General features: G+C 53.4%; 2 protein-coding genes across 4 annotated transcripts in view; both read left to right on the top strand.

Annotated features, from left to right (window-relative positions):
- The first annotated feature begins 237 nt into the window (after positions 1-237).
- FARSA (phenylalanyl-tRNA synthetase subunit alpha) lies at positions 238-11,784 on the top strand. Its single transcript, XM_004060113.4, has 13 exons — positions 238-708; positions 3,516-3,653; positions 3,738-3,836; positions 3,924-4,042; positions 5,418-5,510; positions 5,602-5,730; positions 5,808-5,923; positions 9,099-9,183; positions 9,270-9,369; positions 9,463-9,631; positions 9,744-9,821; positions 10,006-10,120; positions 11,385-11,784. Exons 1-13 carry the CDS (start codon positions 400-402, stop codon positions 11,521-11,523), a joined length of 1,689 nt encoding a protein of 562 aa, XP_004060161.2. The 5' UTR covers positions 238-399; the 3' UTR covers positions 11,524-11,784.
- Positions 11,785-14,786: 3,002 nt separating this feature from the next.
- SYCE2 (synaptonemal complex central element protein 2) overlaps positions 14,787-18,214 on the top strand; it is a 21,103-nt gene continuing 17,675 nt past the window's right edge. The window contains exons 1-3 of one of the 3 annotated variants that reach the window (XM_055371884.2): positions 14,787-15,308; positions 16,092-16,121; positions 16,208-16,323. In XM_055371884.2, the coding sequence (XP_055227859.1) occupies positions 15,294-15,308; positions 16,092-16,121; positions 16,208-16,323 (161 nt within the window). In that variant the 5' untranslated portion in view covers positions 14,787-15,293. The remainder of the gene's footprint in view (positions 15,309-16,091; positions 16,122-16,207; positions 16,324-18,214) is intronic. The other 2 variants (XM_019015200.3, XM_019015201.3) reach the window with 2 other exon arrangements.

The following is an 18,214-nucleotide window of genomic DNA, read 5'->3' as shown; positions in this document are numbered from 1 at the left end:
TGAAGTACTCAGTTCTGGGCTAAGTACTACCACATACAAGATAGTCCACACAGGTTAGGTGCCACCTTGACTTACCAGGTGAATTCCTTTTCCCTCTATAAAAAGGGACGGTACCTACCCAGCCTTCCTTTGAAATTTTAAAAGTAGCTGACATCGCCAAAATGACCATCTCTGGAGCCCACCACCCACCGCCTCTCCTAGGGCAAGAGAGAATACCAGAAGGGCAGAGGGTTCTGTAACCCAGAGACGGGGAAGTCCAAGGTCACACAGCCGGCTCGAAGTGAAGCTAGATAAAACTCAAAACAGGGCGGTACTTCTGACCTTGAGATAATCAATTGTACCCCTCTGGTCAACCAGACGCCATTGGTGGAGCCAGGGTGGAGGTGGGAACTGAGTCCCATGCACCTTTTGAGGCTCCGTCGCCACACTCAAGATGACGACACACTGAGCCCTGTTCTGCGGTTAGACACATTCAAGATGGCGGTACACACTCCGGTTCCGGTTCCGGTGGCTCAGCTCCCCGCCCCCGGCCCGGACACGCTGAGCACACTGGAAGGAGTCATGGCGGATGGTCCGGTGGTGGAACTGCTGCTCCGGCGGCTGGAGGCGTCTGATGGCGGCCTGGACAGCGCCGAGTTGGCGGCTGAGCTGGGCATGGAGCACCAGGCGGTGGTGGGCGCCGTGAAGAGCCTTCAGGCGCTGGGCGAGGTGAGCCGGGCCCGTGATGCCGGACCGCCTTGCCCTTGCACCTACAGTCCCCCTGCCACGGGCGCTCTACGTCCAAGCCAGATTCCCTCAGGCCTAGTTTGGGGTAGCTGTGTATGTGTCCACTCCTGGATGTGCGGGCGGGAAGTGGGACGAGTGAGGGCCCAGACGCACGGATGTTCCTCATGCAATAAACGTTTATTGAGGCACGGTCAGCGTGGGTAGGGGGTACGATGATGGACGAGGAAGCGCGGTTGCTGCCCTCACGCAGGTTGCGACCTAATAGGAAGGTGCTTCAAGAACCAGAGTGATGGGGGAAAACGGGACCCAGCTGTGACAGCTGACCCAGCCTTGGGGATCAGGGAGAGCGGCCTGGTGCAGGTGACGGCTGAGTCTGTTCTCTGTTGAGGAAAGTGATAGCACTTTAGAGATCAGTGGCCGGGATCTTGGGGGATGGCAGGCGGCAAGGGAGACCAGCATAGCTGTAATTGCAAAGCCTCTTAGGTCTTTACCTCATGAGGGAACTGGGAAGCGATAGCAGGAGCTAGAGCCGGTCAGATGAGTGTGCTATCCCACATCACCTTTGGGAAGAATTGGCATGGACAGGACTGGAGGTTAAGGGATGAAAGAAGAAGCTGGCACTTCCCCAAGCTGGAGAGCATGATGTCTGGCTATGGGAAGGAAGCCTGGGGGAGGTGGGGAAGGCGTGGGATTCAGGACAAGGCAGGGGGCGCACAGATGAAGTCCAGCCTTCTGACTTGGGCAAGTGGACAGTGACAGAGTCACAGGAGTAGGATGCTGAGGGGCCCGTGGGCCACCCAGAAGGCTAGATCCATGGGGCCAGGATCTGGGCTGCTTATCCGTAGAGCTCATGTTCTGTGCCCCACTTTGGTCTCAGCTTGTTTGTCCAATCCATTCCATAATCCTGGCTGATGGCCATGTTATTCCCATTTTGCAGATATGACAACTGATGGTCAGTAACATAATCAGTGTGAATAGAAGAGGCCGATGAGCCCAGATTTGAAATTAGGCACTCAGGCTGCAGAGCCCATAGTCCTCAATGCAGAGGAGAGATGGCAGCTGTGTTGTGTGGGGTGACAGTGCCTTGATCAATATGATCTGACATTTGTATACGTCACAGAGGGTTAAATAATATAAGGAGGTGAGGTTCAATCTAATGACAGTAATAGCCATAAAAATAATTATAGTAATTAGAATTTATGCCGGGTGCAGTGGTCACACCTGTAATCCCAGCACTTGGGGAGACCAAGGTGGGTGGATCACGAGGTCAGGAGTTCAAGACCAGCCTGGCCAAGATGATGAAACCCTGTCTCTACTAAAAATACAAAAAAAAATTAGCCAGGCGTGGTGGTGGGCACCCGTAATCCCAGCTACTTGGGAGGCTGAGGCAGAGAATTGTTTGAATCGGGAGGTGGAGGTTGCAGTGAGCCGAGATCGCACTCCAGCCTGGGCGACAGAGCGAGACTCCGTCTCAAAAAAAAAAAAAAAAAAAAAGATTTTATGCAGTGTTTGTCACGTGGTAGGCACTATATATTCTTTCTGAGTATTAATTTAGCTACTCCTTAAAATCATCTGAGGTAGAACCCATCACACCTTTCTCTTATGGATGAGAAGAGTCACTGAGAGGTTAAGCAACTTTCCTGAGGTCACACAGTAAGTGAAGGGCAGAGTTGGGATTAGAACGAAGTGGGAGCCAGGCCCTGTGCACTCTACTTACCCTTGTTGTCCTTGTCTTCATGACTCTGGACCTGGAACCTCAGTTTTTGTTTGTAATGTGGACCTCCAGGGCCCGTCTCTGACATTCTGGGCACTGACATGTGAACATTTAAACATGGAGACAGGCTGGGTATGGTGGCTCATGCCCATTATGCTAGCACTTTGGGAGGCTGAGGAAGGAGAATCACTTGAGGCCAGGAGTTTGAGACCAGCCTGGACAACATAACAACACCCTGTCTTTAAAAAGTAATTTAAAGGGCCGGGCGCGGCGGCTCACGCCTGTAATCCTAACACTTTGGGAGGCCGAGTCGGCCGATTACAAGGTCAGGAGTTTGAGACCAGCCTGGCCAACATGGTGAAACCCCATCTCTACTAAAAATACAAAAATTAGCTGGGGGTGGTGGTGGGCACCTGTAATCCGAGCTACTTGGGAGGCTGAGGCAGAAGAATCGTTTGAACCCGGGAGGCAGAGGTTGCAGTGAACCGAGATCGCACCATTGCACTCCAGCCTGAGCGACAGTGCAAGACTCCGTCTCAAAAAAAAAAAAAAGGAATTTAAAAATTAACCAGGTGTGGCGGCACATGCCTGTAGTCCCAGCTACTCGGGAGGCTGAGGCAGAAGGATCGCTTGAGCCCAGGAGGTCCAGGCTGCAGTGAGCTGTGATCACACCACTGCACCCAGCCTAGTGACAGGGTGAGACCCCCTCTCAAAGAAAACAAAAACAAACAAAAAAATGTGGAGACAAATCAGTTCACCTAATTTTTCACATTAAAATCTGTCACAGGTTCAAAACCGACAGAATTTGTCTTCTGCCAGATAACATCTTTAGTGGTGTACTTTACCCTGGGAGGTGTAAACTCATTATTACTACCCCTGTGTTACATAAGGGAAATGGAGACACAGCAAGGGGAAGTCTTTCCCTTGAGACCGCTTGGCTGTAAAGTTGTATAGCTGGGATGTGAAGCTAGCTTTAAGGGCTGTGCTTTCAACCTGGGACCCAGTGCTGCAGAAAGGGGGTGCCTGGCTCTGAGCCTCACCCCTGCCTGGACCCCCTCCCCACATTTCCCTCTAGGTCATCGAGGCTGAACTTCGGTCCACCAAGCGCTGGGAGCTTACTGCGGAGGGTGAGGAGATTGCCCGGGAGGGCAGCCATGAGGCCCGTGTGTTTCGAAGCATTCCCCCAGAGGGCCTGGCCCAGAGCGAGCTTATGGTAGGAGCTGCGGGGTGAATGGGGAGTGAGTGATGGGATGAAGGTGGCCCTCGTGCCCCACTCACTGCAGCCTCTCTTTTCCAGCGACTGCCCAGTGGCAAAGTGGGCTTCAGCAAGGCCATGTCCAACAAGTGGATCCGGGTGGACAAGAGTGCGGCTGACGGGCCCCGGGTGTTCCGAGTGGTGCGTTCCTGTGGGCTGGTCAGGGGGCAGGTGGACGGGCACGCGGGCCCCTGGCCCTCACACCCCTCACACTCCTTATCCTGGCAGGTGGACAGCATGGAGGATGAGGTGCAGCGGCGGCTCCAGCTGGTCCGGGGGGGACAGGCTGAGAAGCTGGGGGAGAAGGAGAGGAGCGAGCTGAGGAAGAGGAAGCTGTTGGCTGAAGTGTGAGTGGGTGCCACCTGCAGGCTCAGGCCCCCACCACCTGCGAAGCATGGTGGAGGCATGGTGGGAGGGAGACATCTTGCCCACACCAAGCACAGGTGTGGCCAGTTTCCTCCCAGCTCGCTTAATGCCATAGTTGTCAAGCCTACGTGCCTTGGGGTTTTTGCCCATGAGGACCCTTCTGCTGAGAACTGTTTTCCCTCTGATCTTCAAGATAGGCTCCTCATCAAGTCTCTCTCCTGTGTCCCCTTAAAGAGGCCACCCTGACAGCCCTCCTCTCCCCTTGAGTTCCATGAAGCCCATCGCCCCTAGTCTTCATCTTTGGTGCTTGTTCATTTCTTTCACTATCCTTAGTGTGGTCCAAAGTTTAATGAACACACACCAGACAGGCTTCTGGAACCTAGATGGGCTAGGGGCCGTCCTCTCACAGGACAAATGTCCCCTTTGAGCAGACACAGAGTGGCAGAGAGAAGAGACTAGAGCTGGGATGCCTAATTGAAGTTCGGGCTTTGTCACTTAACTAGTTTTATGACCTTGGCCAAGTCACCTGGCCTTTGCTGGTCTCGGTTTCCTTATCTATAAAATAGCCTGGGCCAAGTGTGTGGCTCACGTGTGTAATCCCAACTACTCAGGAGGCTGAAGTGTTAGGATCACTTGAATCCATGAATTCAAGGCCAGCCTGGGCAACATAGAGAGACCCCCATCTCAAAGAAAAAGGGGCCAGGCACGATGGCTCATGCCTGTAATCCCAGCACTTTGGGAGGCCGAGGCGGGCAAATCACCTGAGGTCAGGAGTTCGAGACCAGCCTGGCCAACATGGTGAAACCTCGTCTTTACTAAAAATACAAAACTTAGCCGGGTGTGGTGGGGGGGTCCTGTAATCCCAGCTACTCTGGAGGCTGAGGCAGGAGAATCGCTTGAATCTGGGAGGTGGAGGATGCAGTGAGCTGAGACCGTGCCATTGCACTCTAGCCTAGGCAACAAGAGCAAAACTCCGTCTCAAAAAAGGAAAACAAACAAACAAATAAAAAAAACTGCCCTCTTTCTGGGGCTTGTGGGGAGACTTTTGCAGAACAGAGCCTGGCACAGAATAAATCTGCTAGACTTTCCCTAATATCATCACTCAGTCGTGTACTTAGCACCTTGAACAGACCCTGGCACACATTAGGTTCTCAATAAGTGTTGAATGAATAAGTGAGTGAATACAGGGAGATAGGGCATGGTCACATAGGAGTATTTCAGGTAGTGATAAATGTCAGGATGGAAATAAAGCAGAGTGACTTGGTAGGTAGCATGGGGATCCTCATCAGACGGGAGATCAAGGAAGTCCTCTAGGAGGAGATGGCAGTGGCGTCCCCTTCCTTCCCCTGGCCACAGGACCCTGAAGACCTACTGGGTGAGCAAAGGCAGTGCCTTTAGTACCAGCATCTCCAAGCAAGAGACAGAGCTGAGCCCAGAGATGATCTCCAGGTAGCGGGCAACCCCAGGGTCAGGGCAGGTGGGAGCTGGGGCAGGGGGCAGGGGCGGGCAGCCCTTACCAGGCCCTTGCATCCTCCCCCAGTGGCTCTTGGCGGGACCGGCCCTTCAAGCCCTACAACTTCTTGGCCCACGGTGTCCTCCCCGACAGCGGCCACCTTCACCCGCTGCTCAAGGTCCGCTCCCAGTTCCGACAGATCTTCCTGGAGATGGGGTGAGCACAGGGCTTGGGGCAGGGCCTGGTGCTTCTGCTAGGTACAGGCAGGGCAGTCAGGCTGTGTCTCCCACCAGGTTCACCGAGATGCCGACTGATAACTTCATTGAGAGCTCCTTCTGGAACTTTGACGCCCTCTTCCAGCCCCAGCAGCACCCAGCCCGTGACCAGCACGACACCTTCTTCCTTCGAGGTGGGTCAGCCCCTAGGGCCTCCCTGAGACATGAGAGACACCAGGCCACGGCGGAGCCTTTACGGGATGGGCATCCCATTTGATCAAATTAGGTCTAGAACTGGGCATGGTGGTGTGCACCTGTAGTCTGGCTATTTGGGAGGCCAAGGCAGGAGGATTGCATGAGCCCAGGAGTTCAAATCCAGCTCAGGCAACATAGGGAAGAGTCTACCTCTAAAAAAATTAATTGAGTTAAATTAAAGTCCATCCTTGTTGGATGTGTCAAGCTCTATTCTCATTATGCCACCTGCAGTCTTTTTTTTTTTTTTTTTTTTGAGACAGGGTCTCACTCTGTCGCCCAAGCTGGAGTGTGCAGTGGCACGATCTTGGCGATCTTGGCTCGCTGCAAACTTTGCCTCCCAGGTTCAAGCGATTCTCCTGCCTCAGCCTCCCGAGTAGCTGGGATTACAGGTGCATACCACCATGCCCAGCTAATTTTTTTATTTTTAGTAGAGATGGAGTTTCGCCATGTTGGCCAGGCTGGTCTCAAACTCCAGTCTGCCTCCGCCTCCCAAAGTGCTGGGATTACAGGCGTGAGCCAATGCACCTGGCGTTTTTTTTTTGTTTTTTTTTGTTTTTTTGAGACAGTCTCATTCTGTCACCCAAGCTAGAGTGCAGTGGCACGATCTCAGCTCACTGCAATTTCCACCTCCTGGGTTCAAGCGATTCTCCTGCCTCAGCCTCCTTAGTAGCTGGGATTACAGGCACCCGCCACCACGCTCAGCTAATTTTTGTGTTTTTAATAGAGATGGGGTTTGCCATGTTGGCCAGGCTGGTCTGGAACTCCTGACCTCAAGTGATACTCCCGCCTCAGCCTCCCAAAGTGCTAGGATTACAGGCGTGAGCACCACGCCTAGCCCAAAATTAATGAATTTTTGTTTTGTTTTGTTCTCACTATGTTGCCCAGGCTGGTCTCAAACTCCTGATCTCAAACAGTTTTGCCTCAGCCTCCCAAAGTGCTGGGATTACAGGCGTGAGCCCCCACACCCTGCCTGCCCCCATGTCTTCTTTGGGCATTCCAGGCCGTGCACACCTCAGGGCCTTTGCTTATGTTCCGTCTTTAGCCAAGAGCTGTTTTCTCCCAGATCTTCAAGGCAGGCTGCAGCCTCAAACCTCTGCTCACGTGTCACCAGAGACAGCCCAGCCTAACACTCCCAGGCTCACCCCGAGTTCTACAGAAGCCCTTCTCCCCTAGTGTTCATTCTTCTGTCCCATTTCTTTCTTTCATTGCCCTTAGCACCGTCTGAAATGGAATGACTTCCCACAATGGGGTGGCCTTCCTGACCAAGAGGGCAGTTGAGGTCATTGGGTGCCAGCTTACCTGGCCAGAGGAGCAACATCATTCTTGTCATTATTGTCATAGCACCGAAAACTTACTAAGCACTCATCACATACTAGCCACTATTCTAATCTTCCTGCCAACTACTGGAAGCAGTACTGTTACCCCTTTTTACAAAGAAGGAAACTTGGCCAGCCTCAGTGGGTATAATCCCACTGTTTGGGAGGGCAAGGGAGGAGGATCGCTTGAGCCCAGGAGTTTGAGAACAGCCTAAGCAATATAGAAAGACCCATCTGTACAAACAAAATTAGCTGGGCATGGTAGTGCACGCCTGTAGTTGCAGCTACTCGGGAGGCTGAGGTGAAGGATTGCTTGAGCCTGGGAGTTTGAGGCTGCAGTGAGCTATGATTGCATCACTGCACTGCAGGCCAAGCAACAGAGCAAGACTTTTTCTCTTTAGGCCGGGCGCGGTGGCTGACGCCTGTAATCCCAGCACTTTGGGAGGCTGAGACGGGCGGATCACGAGGTCAGGAGATCAAGACCATCCTGGATAACCCAGTGAAACCCCGTCTCTACCAAAAATACAAAAACAATTAGCCAGGCGTAGTGGCGGGCACCTGTAGTCCCAGCTACTCTGGAGGCTGAGGCAGGAGAATGGTGTGAACCCTGGAGGCGGAGCTGGCAGTTAGCCGAGATCGTGCCACTGCACTCCAGCCTGGGTGACTGAGCGAGACTCCGTCTGAAAAAAAAAAAAAAATTTGTCCCTTTAAAAAAAAAAAATAGGCCGGGCGCGGTGGCTCACGCCTGTAATTCCAGCACTTTGGGAGGCCACGGTGGGTGGATCGAGACCATCCTGGCCAACATGGTGAAATCCCATCTCTACTAAAAATACAAAAATTAGCTGGGCATGGTGGCGTGTGCCTGTAGTCCCATCTATTCAGGAGGCTGAGGCAGGAGAATCACTCGAACCTGGGAGGCAGAGGTTGCAGTGAGCCGAGATCGCACCACTGCACTCCAGCCTGGGCGACAGAGCGAGACTCCGTCTCAAAAAAAAAGAAAAAATAAAAAGGTTGGGCGCGGTGGCATAATCCCAGCACTTTGGGAGGCCCAGGCAGGCGGATCACTTGAAGTCAGTAGTTCGAGACCAGCCTGGCCAACATGATGAAACCCCACGTCTACCAAATATAAAAAATTAGCTGTGTGTGGTGGTGCACTTCTGTAATCCCAGCTACTCGGGAGGCTGAGGCAGGAGAATTGCTTGAACCTGGGAGGAGGAGGTTGCAGTGAGCCGAGATCATGCCTCTGCACTCCAGCCTGGGCAACAGAGCAAGACTCCATCTCAAAATACATACATACATACGTACATACATAAATAAAGCCCAGGTGCAGTGGCTCATGCCTGTAATCCCAACACTGGGAGGCCGAGGTGGGTGGATCACCTGAGATCAGGAGTTCGAGACCACCCTGACCAACATGGCGAAACCCCATCTCTATTAAAAATACAAAAATTACCCGGGTGTGGTGGCAGGCACCTGTAATCCCAGCTACTTGGGAGGCTGAATCAGGAGAATTGCTTGAACCTGGGAGGTGGAGGTTGCAGTGAGCCAAGATTGAGCCATTGTACTTCAGCTGGGCCAACTGAACAAGACTGTGTCTCAAAAAAAAAGAACCCAAAAAAGCCACACACAAATGAGAAAACTGAGGCACGAGAATCGCTTAAACCTGGGAGGCAGAGGTTGCAGTAAGCCCAGATTGCACCACCGCACTCCAGCCTGGACAACAGTGAGACCCTGTCTGAAAAAAAAAAGGGGTGGGAAATGCTCGTTGACTGACCTGATGTTGCTCTGTCCTGCCCAGATCCAGCGGAGGCCCTGCAGCTCCCAATGGACTATGTCCAGCGGGTCAAGCGGACCCACTCTCAGGGCGGCTACGGCTCACAGGGGTGAGGCAGGACTTACCTGGTATGGAAGGGAAGGAGGCTGGGGACCCCTGGGCCATTGCGTGGACTTCCCACCTTCCCTCCTGAAGGTACAAGTATAACTGGAAGCTGGACGAGGCCCGGAAAAACCTACTGCGAACCCACACCACATCAGCCAGCGCCCGTGCGCTCTACCGCCTTGCCCAGAAGGTGCGGTTGGCCCAGACGGCCACAGTGGGGAGAGGGTGCTGTCAAAGGGACCTTCTGACCCATACCTGGGCCTGGTTCGGTTGTCACCCCTAGAAGCCCTTCACTCCGGTCAAGTACTTCTCCATCGACCGCGTATTCCGGAATGAGACCCTGGACGCCACGCACCTGGCTGAGTTCCACCAGATCGAGGGCGTGGTGGCCGATCATGGTCTCACCTTGGGCCACCTCATGGGCGTTCTGCGGGAGTTCTTCACCAAGCTGGGTGAGCAGGGGGGCAGGGGTGGGCCGTGGTGGTGAGGCAGCCGGCAGGTGTGTTGATCACCAGCATTATCCTCCAAACCCCTGCTCTCCTGCCCGCCCCCCACTTCATGCAGGTATCACGCAACTCCGCTTCAAGCCAGCCTACAACCCATACACAGAGCCCAGCATGGAGGTGTTCAGCTACCACCAAGGTCAGGGTGGGCCCTGGTACTGGGGTGGGAGGGAGGTCTCAGGCTACTATGGTTTGGCCTGGGTCCCCCCCATTGCCATGCCTGTACCCCACCTCCCAAGCTCACCACCTAGACCCAGAACCTGTACCAGCAGTGCCCAGAAACTCAACACGCACTGCCCGTCTTCTCTGTCCTGCCTCTGCAGGCCTGAAGAAGTGGGTGGAGGTCGGAAACTCGGGGGTCTTCCGTCCAGAGATGCTGCTGCCCATGGGGCTTCCCGAGAACGTGTCGGTCATTGCCTGGGGCCTCTCCCTGGAGCGGTAAGTGCCCAGGTGGAAACTCGGGGTGTCCAGCTGCCTCAAACAACTCTCCAGGTGTAGGGGCCTGCGTGGTTTCAGCACCACCCATTCATTCATCCAATGGACAAAACTTTCATGGTAAGTACAAACTGAATGCTCAGCCCCATGCTGTGAACGTGACAGCTTACGTCCCTCCCTCTGAATCTGGGGTCCCAGTGGAGCGAGAAGGATGATAACTAGCAAGACCAACAAGTACATCAGGCCAGGCGTGGTAGCTCATGCCTGTCATCCCAGTGCTGTGGGAGGCCAAGGCAGGAGGATCACCTGAGCCAGGAGTTCGAGATCAGCCTGGGCAATAGAGCAAGTCTCCGCCTCTACAAAGAATAAAAACAGGCCAGGCGCGGTGGCACATGCCTGTAATCCCAGCACTGTGGGTGGCTGAGGCAGGTGCATCACCTGAGGTCAGGAGTTCGAGGCCAGCGTGGCCAACATGGCGAAACCTCATCTCTACTAAAAATATAAAAATTAGCCTGGCATGGTAGCAGGTGCCTGTAATCCCAGCTACTTAGGAGGCTGAGGCAGGAGAATCGTTTGAACCCAGGAGGCGGAGGTTGCAGTGAGCCAAGATCATGCCACTGCACTCTATTCTAGTCTGGGCAACAGAGTGTGACTCTGTCTCCCGTCTCTACTAAAACTACAAAAATTAGCCAGGCACTGTTGCGTGCGTCCATAGTCCTAGTCCTAGGTACTCAGGAGGCTGAGGTATGAGAATCACTTGAACCTGGGAGGCGGAGGTTGCAGTGAGCTGAGATTATGCCACTGCACTCCACCCCAGGTTACAGAGTGAGACTCTGTTTCAAAAAAACAAATGCACTCAGCAAAAGAAGACAGAAGTGTGTACCAGGGCAGTAAGTGGTATAGGGAGGGCTAAGGCAACTACGTGGTCAGTGAAGGCATCATGGAGGAAGAAGTGCCACCTTAGCAAAATCTGGAGGTAGATAAAGAGGTAAACCATGAGAGTATCTGGGGAAGGGTGTCCCAGATAGTGGTCACAGTCAGTTCAAAGGCCCAGAGGTGGGAATGTGCTTTTTGTATTAGGAGAAGAGTGACGAGGCTGGTGTGGCTGAAGGCGGAGGGTGAGAGGTGATAGAGCAGTTGGCGCAGGGCCCTGTGGGTCATGGGGAGAACTTGAACTTTTCCTCTGAAGAAGACGGGAGCCATGGAAATCTGAGCAGAAGGGTGCATATGCTGACCTCATGATAAACTCTGTTCCCTCCCCCACAAGCCCAACGATGATCAAATATGGCATCAACAATATCCGGGAGCTGGTGGGCCACAAGGTGAACCTGCAGATGGTGTATGACAGTCCCCTGTGCCGCCTGGATGCCGAGCCGAGGCCCCCTCCCACACAGGAGGCTGTGTGACATGGGCCACTCTAGGACAGGTCATCCTCCCCGAGTCCCTCCTGCTGCGCTCCTTTGCATCCCTGGCCTTGTATTTATGAGGCCTCTGTGAGGCCAGCCCCCACCTTCGTCTTTCCCACCTGTCCCAGGACCAGAATCCCAGGGACACAGGACTGGGTAGCAGGTTCCTTCTGTTGTCCTGTGTGGTGTGTCTACTGTGAGGGTGGGCCCTGAGGAGACCTGTGGGCCACCTACTATCTAATAAAGTGGGCAGTTGCCCCCTTCTGGTGGCTTTCCTTAGGGGTGAGGGGTCTTGTTGGGTCCCCCTAGCTCAGTGTGCCACTTGATGGTCAAAAATCTGGGTACTGGGCTGGGCGCGGTGGCCCACGTCTGTAATCGCAGCACTTTGGGAGGCTGAGGCGGGCGGGTCACGAGGCCAGGCGATCGAGACCATCCTGGCTAACAGGGTGAAACCCCGTCTCTACTAAAAATACAAAAAAAAAAAAAAAAAAGTCTGGGTACTGAGCCAGGCACAGTGGCTCACTTTTGTAATCCCAGAACTTTTGGGAGGCCAAGGTGGGTGGGTCACTTGAGGTCAGGAGTTCAGGAGCAGCCTGGCCTACGTGGTGAAACCCCGTCTCTACTAAAAATAAAAAAATTAGGGCCGGGTGCGATGGCTCATGCCTGTAATCCCAGCACTTTGGGAGGCCGAGGCGGGTGGATCACGAGGTCAAGAGATTGAGACCATCCTGGCCAACATGGTGAAACCCTGTCTACTAAAAATACAAAAAATTAGCCGGGCGTGGTGGCGGGTGCCTGTAGTCCCAGCTACTCAGGAGGCTGAGGCAGGAGAATGGTGTGAACCTAGGAGGCGGAGCTTGCAGTGAGCGGAGATCGCATCACTGCACTCCAGCCTGGGCAATAGAGCAAGACTCCGTCTCAAAAAAAAAAAAAAAAATTAGGCTGGGCGTGGTGGCTCACGCCTGTAATTCCAACACTTTGGGAAGCTGAGGCAGGCAGATCACTTGAGGTCAGGAGTTCGAGAGCAGCCTGGCCAACGTGGTGAAAACCCGTCTCTACTAAAAATACAAAAGAAAAAGCTGGGCGTGGTGGTGAGCACCTGTAGTCCCAGCTACCTGGGAGGCTGAGGCACGAGAATCGCTTGAACCAGGAGGTGGAGGTTGCAGTGAGCCAAGATTGTGCCACTGCACTACAGCCTGGGTGACAGAACAAGACTCTGTTCCAAAAAAAAAAAAAAAACAAAAATTAGCCAGGCTGATGGCAGGCACCTGTAGTCCCAGCTATCTGGGAGGCTGAGGTGGGAGAATCACTTGAACCCAGGAGGTGGAGGTTGTAGGGAGCTGAGATCACACCACTGCACTCCAGTCTGGGCCACAGAGTGAGACCTGTCCCCCAAAAACAGAAAACAAAAATTAGCTCAGCATAGTGGCTCATGCCTGTAATCCCAGGTACTCCAGAGACTGAGGTTGATCACGAGCCTGGGAGGTCGAGGCTGCAATGAGCCGTGATTACACCACTGCACTCCAGCCTGGGCAACAGAGTGAGACCCTGTCGTTAAATACATATTTATGTGTCTAAATAAACACAAGTACCCTGGAATCTTGCCATTTCCATCAAATCTGAACTTTGGCTGTGTAGGGATGAAGAGAAAGCTTCCTTATTGCCCTCTGAAGTTTCACTAAAAATTACTGACAAAAGGCAGATTAATAAGAGAAAAGGCGCCGGGCGCGGTGGCTCACGCCTGTAGTCACAGCACTTTGGGAGGCCGAGGCGGGCGGATCATGAGGTCAGGAGATCGAGACCATCCTGGCTAACACAGTGAAACCCCGCCTCTACTAAAAATACAAAAAATTAGCCGGGCGTGGTGGCGGGCGCCTGTAGTCCCAGCTACTCAGGAGGCTGAGGCAGGAGAATGGCGTGAACCCGGGAGGCGGAGCTTGCAGTGAGCTGAGATCGGGCCACTGCACTCCAGCCTGGGTGAAAGAGCAAGACTCCGTCTCAAAAAAAAAAAAAAAAAAATAAGAGAAAAGGAATACAAATGTATTTGATCATAGTGTTACCTGACAAGCCTTCAGAATGAAGATCCAGAGATACAGGGGAAACTGTGTTTTTGTTTTGTTTTGTTTTGAGACGGAGTCTGGCTCTGTTCCCTGGGCTGGAGTGTAGGGGCGATCTTGGCTCACAGCAGCCTCAGCTTCCCAAGCAGCTGGGATTATAGGTGCCCGCCACCATGCCTGATTAATGAAAAGTGTCTTATGCTTAGGTTCAACAAAGTTTGAACACCCAGGTAGAAATTTGATTGGACAAAAAGGGTTTGTCGTGGTTCATACTTGTAATCCTGACACCTTGGGAGGCTGAGGCGGGTGGATCACTTGAGGCCAGGAGTTTGAGACCAGCCTGAGCAACATGGAAAAACCCCATCTCTACTAAAAATACAAAAATTAGCTGGGCCTGGTGCATCTGTAATCCCAGCTACTTGGTTGGCTGAGAATCGCTTGAACCTGGGAGGCCAAGGTTGCAGCGAGTTGAGATCTTGCCACTGCACTCCAGTGTTGCCTGGACAACAGAGCAAGACAAAAAAAAAAAGCCGGGGGGTCGCCTAATACTAATAGGCTGAGTGGGGAAACCCAGCAAGGCCTGTCTGTCTAGATTCTTCTTGGAGTCTCAGGAATGCATGCTCAGAGAGGCCAAGAAGAATCTAGATAGACAGGCCTTGTGTGGGGCAGAAACTTCTTTGAAACGGGGGTTTTATGACCTACAGTCAATAGGGTAGATCAGATAATTTCTTCTTTTTTTGAGACAGCACTTTGGGAGACCAAGACGGGAGGACGGCTTGAGCCCAGGAGTTGGGGATCAGCCTGGGCTCAGCACAGTGAGATCTCATTTCTATAGGAAAAAAATATATAATTATGTGTGTGTGTGTGCATATATATATATATATATATATAACTTTTTTTTTTTTTTTGAGACGGAGCTTCACTCTGTCACCCCGGCTGGAGTGCAGTGGCGTGATCTCAGCTCACTGCAACCTCTGCGTCCTGGGTTTAAGCAATTCTCCTGCCCCAGCCTCCCGAGTAGCTGGGACTATAGGCGCCCGCCACCACGCCCGGCTATTTTTTGTATTTTTAGTAGAGACAGTTTCACCATGTTGGCTAGGATGGTCTCAATTTCTTGACCTCGTGATTCACCCGCCTCGGCCTCCCAAAGTGCTGGGATTACAGGCGTGAGCCACCGTGCCCGGCCAGAAAAACATTTTTAAATTAGAAGGGCGTGGTGAATGACACTGCTACTCAGGAGGCCGAGGCAGGAGGATCGCTTGAACCTGGGAGGTCGAGGCTGCAGTGAGCTGTGAGCGCACCACTGCACTCCAGCCTGGGCGACAGACCAAGATCTTGTCTCAAAAAAAAAAAAATTGTTATGGAGAATATTTTCCAAGGCAGAGTGGATGAAGTTAGAAGCAGCGAATAAATACAGGACTCTGAGATCCGTATAACCTGGGCGCCCCGTGGAACCCAGGAGCCTCACAGGGGCACACAAGCGCACCCAGAGCGCGCCCTCCTGTTCCCAAGGGGCGCCGACTGCGCGCGCAGCCCCGGGACCGCGAAACTGCTGCTTAACGGTCGGCCCCGCCCGGTTGGCCGCGCAAGTTCTCAAAGGGGGCGGGGCCGGGAGCACGCGTCACAACACACTCGCTCGCGGGAGCGTAGCTGGCCAGGGGCGGGGTCGGCGCATGCGCAGAGGGTGCGAGCTAGAAGGCGGGAAAATACGGAATGGAGCGACAGGGAGTACGCGGCGCTTGTTTTCTTCGCGCGCGTGGGGCGGGCGGACAGATAGGCAGGGAACGGCTGCGATCCCAGCCATCTCCAGCGGACCCGAGCCCGGCCGCTTGTCCTTTGCCATTGGGGCTCCCTCTCATCAGGCCTGGCCTCAAATTTCCTGACTGACTGAACCCGGCCCTGACTGACGCACTGACGGGTCTGATTTCCACACATGGCGCATGGCCGGAACGGAGTAGAGAAAGGCACAAACACCCACGCACCGCACCCGTTTCTTTCATTTCTTTTCTTTTTTGAGATGAAGTATCACTCTGTCGCCCAATCTGGAGTGCAGTGGTGTGATCTCGGCTCACTGCAACCTCTGCCTCCCGGGTTCAAGTGATTCTCCTTCCTCAGCCTCCCAAGTAGCTGGGATTATAGGCACGCGCCACCACGTCAGCTAATTTTTGTATTTTTAGTAGAGACGGGGTTTCACCATATTGCTCAGGCTGTTCTCGCACTCCTGACCTCGTGATCCGCCCGCCTCCGCCTCCCAAAGTGCTGGGATTACAGGCGTGAGCCACCGCGCCCGGCCTCATCTCTTTTCTCCTACCTCTTCTCCTTTCTCGAAGGACTCCAGCCAACACACATACCAGTTAGGAGCCCAGGTCCCCCAGTTACATTCCCACAGCCCTGCCCTCACCCGGCCCCTCTAGGTCTGGTGTCCTGGGGTCCCCTAGGGACAGAGTGTCCTTTCACCCCATGCCCCTGCCCTCATGGCACCTGCCCCAGCCCTGCCCGTCTTTCCTGCAGGTCCCCACCGTCCCGCAGCAGCACAACGAGGTGACCAGGGTTGAAGGGTCGGCAGGAGGGCGATCTGTTCACTCCTCATCCTCCCTCCTTGGCCTCCGTCCTGACTGTGCTTGCAGGTGGACGTGCCCCATGTGAAATGCAAAGACCAGGAGCTGCAGCCCTTGGGGGAGAGCAAGGAGCATCCGCGGTGGGAAGAGAACTGCGAGGAGGAAGCTGGTGGAGGGCCAGCTAGGTGAGGAAGATCCCAGCTCTATGGGTCTACACAGGCCCCTGGGTCCCTCATTCACCCTTTTCTTCCCCAAGGCTATGCCAGTGTCTGCTGCTTTTTTTTTTTTTCCCCCTCCTAACACAGCGTCTTGCTTTGTCATCACGCAGTGGCATGATCACGGCTCACTGCAACCTCCACCTCCCAGACTCAAGTGATCCTCCCACCTCAGCCTCCGAAATGGCTGGGACTAGAGGCGGACCAGAATGTCTGGCCAATTTATTAAAAAATATTGGCCAGGTGCAGTGGTTCACACCTGTAATCCCAACACTTTGGGAGGCCAAGGCGGGTGGATCACCTAAGGTCGGGAGTTTGAGACCAGCCTGACAAACATGGAGAAACCCCATCTCTACTAAAAATACAAAATTAGCTGGGCATAGTGGCACATGCCTGTAATCCCAGCTACTCGGGAGGCTGAGGCAGGAGAATCGCTTGAACCCAGGAGGTGGAGGTTGCAGTGAGCTGAGATGGCGCCATTGCACTCCAGCCTGGGCAAAAAGACTGAAACGCTGTCTCAAAAAAAAAAAAAAAAGAAAGCCAGGAGTGGTGGCTTATGCCTGTAATCCTAGCACTTTGGGAGGCCGAGGGGGGCGGGTCACAAGGTCAAGAGATGGAGACCATCCTGGCTAACATGATGAAACCCCGTCTCTACTAAAAATACAGAAGTTAGCTGGGTGTGGTGGCGCACACCTGTAGTCCCAGCTACTCGGGAGGCTGAGGCAGGAGAATCGCTTGAACCCCAGAGGCAGAGGTTGCAGTGAGCCGAGATCATGCCACTGCACGCCAGCCTGGCGACAGATTGAGACTCCTTCTCAAAAAATAAAAAAAAAAGAAAAAAGAAAAATTTAGTAGGCCGGGCACGGTGGCTTATGCCTGTAATCCCAGCACTTTGGGAGGCCAAGGCAGGCAGATCATGAGGTCAGGAGTTTGAGACCAGCCTGGCCAATATGGTGAAACCCTGTGTCTACGAAAATTAGCCAGGCATGGTGACAGACACTTGTAATCCCAGCTACTCAGGAGGCTGAGGCAGGAGAATTGCTTTAACCTGGGAGGCAGAGATTGCAGTAAGCCAAGATTGTGCCATTGCATTCCAGCCTTGGTGACAGAGCAAGACTCTGTCTCAAAAAAAAAAAAAAAAAAATGTATATATATAGTAGAGGCTGCGCGCAGTGGCTCACGCCTGTAATCCCAGCACTTTGGGAGGCTGGCGCTGGCAGATAACTTGAGGTCAGGATTTCGAGACCAGCCTGGCCCACATGGTGAAACTCCGTCTCTACTAAAAACACAAAAATCAGCCAGGCGTGGTGGTGCATGCATGTAGTCCTGGCTATTCAGGAGGCCAAGGCAGGAGGATCCCTTGAGCCCAGGAGTTTGAGACCAGCCTGGGCAACAGAGGGAGACATATCTCTCCAAAAAAAAAAAAAGAAAGAAAGAAAGAAATGAGCGTGGTGTGGTTGCACACACCTGTGGTCCTAGCTACTTGGAAGGCTGAGGTGGGAGGACCACTTGAGCCCGGGAGGTCGAGGCTGCAGTGAGACATGATTGCTTCACTGCACTGGAAGAGCAAGACCCTGTCTCAAAAATAAATAAGCGAATAATGTGATTTCAACTGGTGGCAAGTAAGTGGAATGAATAAATAAAATATAGTAAGGAGCAAGTAGAGTGACAGGGACCTTAGAGCAGTTGGAGAACTCTGAAGAGGTCACATGAGAAGAGGCCAGCCAGGAGGCATTCTGGGCCCAAACCTTCCACGCAGAGGGGGCCACAAGTATGAAGTCCCTCAGGTAGGAATAAGCTTGATGTGTTCTCAAAAGAGCAAGAAGGAGGCTCATGTTGGCCAGGCGCAGTGGCTCAACCT

This window comes from Gorilla gorilla, chromosome 20 (assembly GCF_029281585.2).
Source record: "Gorilla gorilla gorilla isolate KB3781 chromosome 20, NHGRI_mGorGor1-v2.1_pri, whole genome shotgun sequence".
Lineage (NCBI taxonomy): Eukaryota > Metazoa > Chordata > Mammalia > Primates > Hominidae > Gorilla > Gorilla gorilla.
The sequence above is the reverse complement of the archived record's forward strand: the minus strand, read 5'-3'. Positions and strand labels throughout refer to the sequence as shown.

What these genes read in the sequence shown, in the direction of transcription:
- FARSA (XM_004060113.4), top strand. Translation starts at nt 400, where the DNA reads ATGCACCTTTTGAGGCTCCGTCGCCACACTCAAGATGACGACACACTG. An exon ending in GGTGTTCAGCTACCACCAAG is followed by an intron (nt 9,822 to 10,005) that starts GTCAGGGTGGGC and finishes CTGCCTCTGCAG; the next exon opens with GCCTGAAGAAGTGGGTGGAG. An exon ending in TGGGGCCTCTCCCTGGAGCG is followed by an intron (nt 10,121 to 11,384) that starts GTAAGTGCCCAG and finishes CTCCCCCACAAG; the next exon opens with CCCAACGATGATCAAATATG.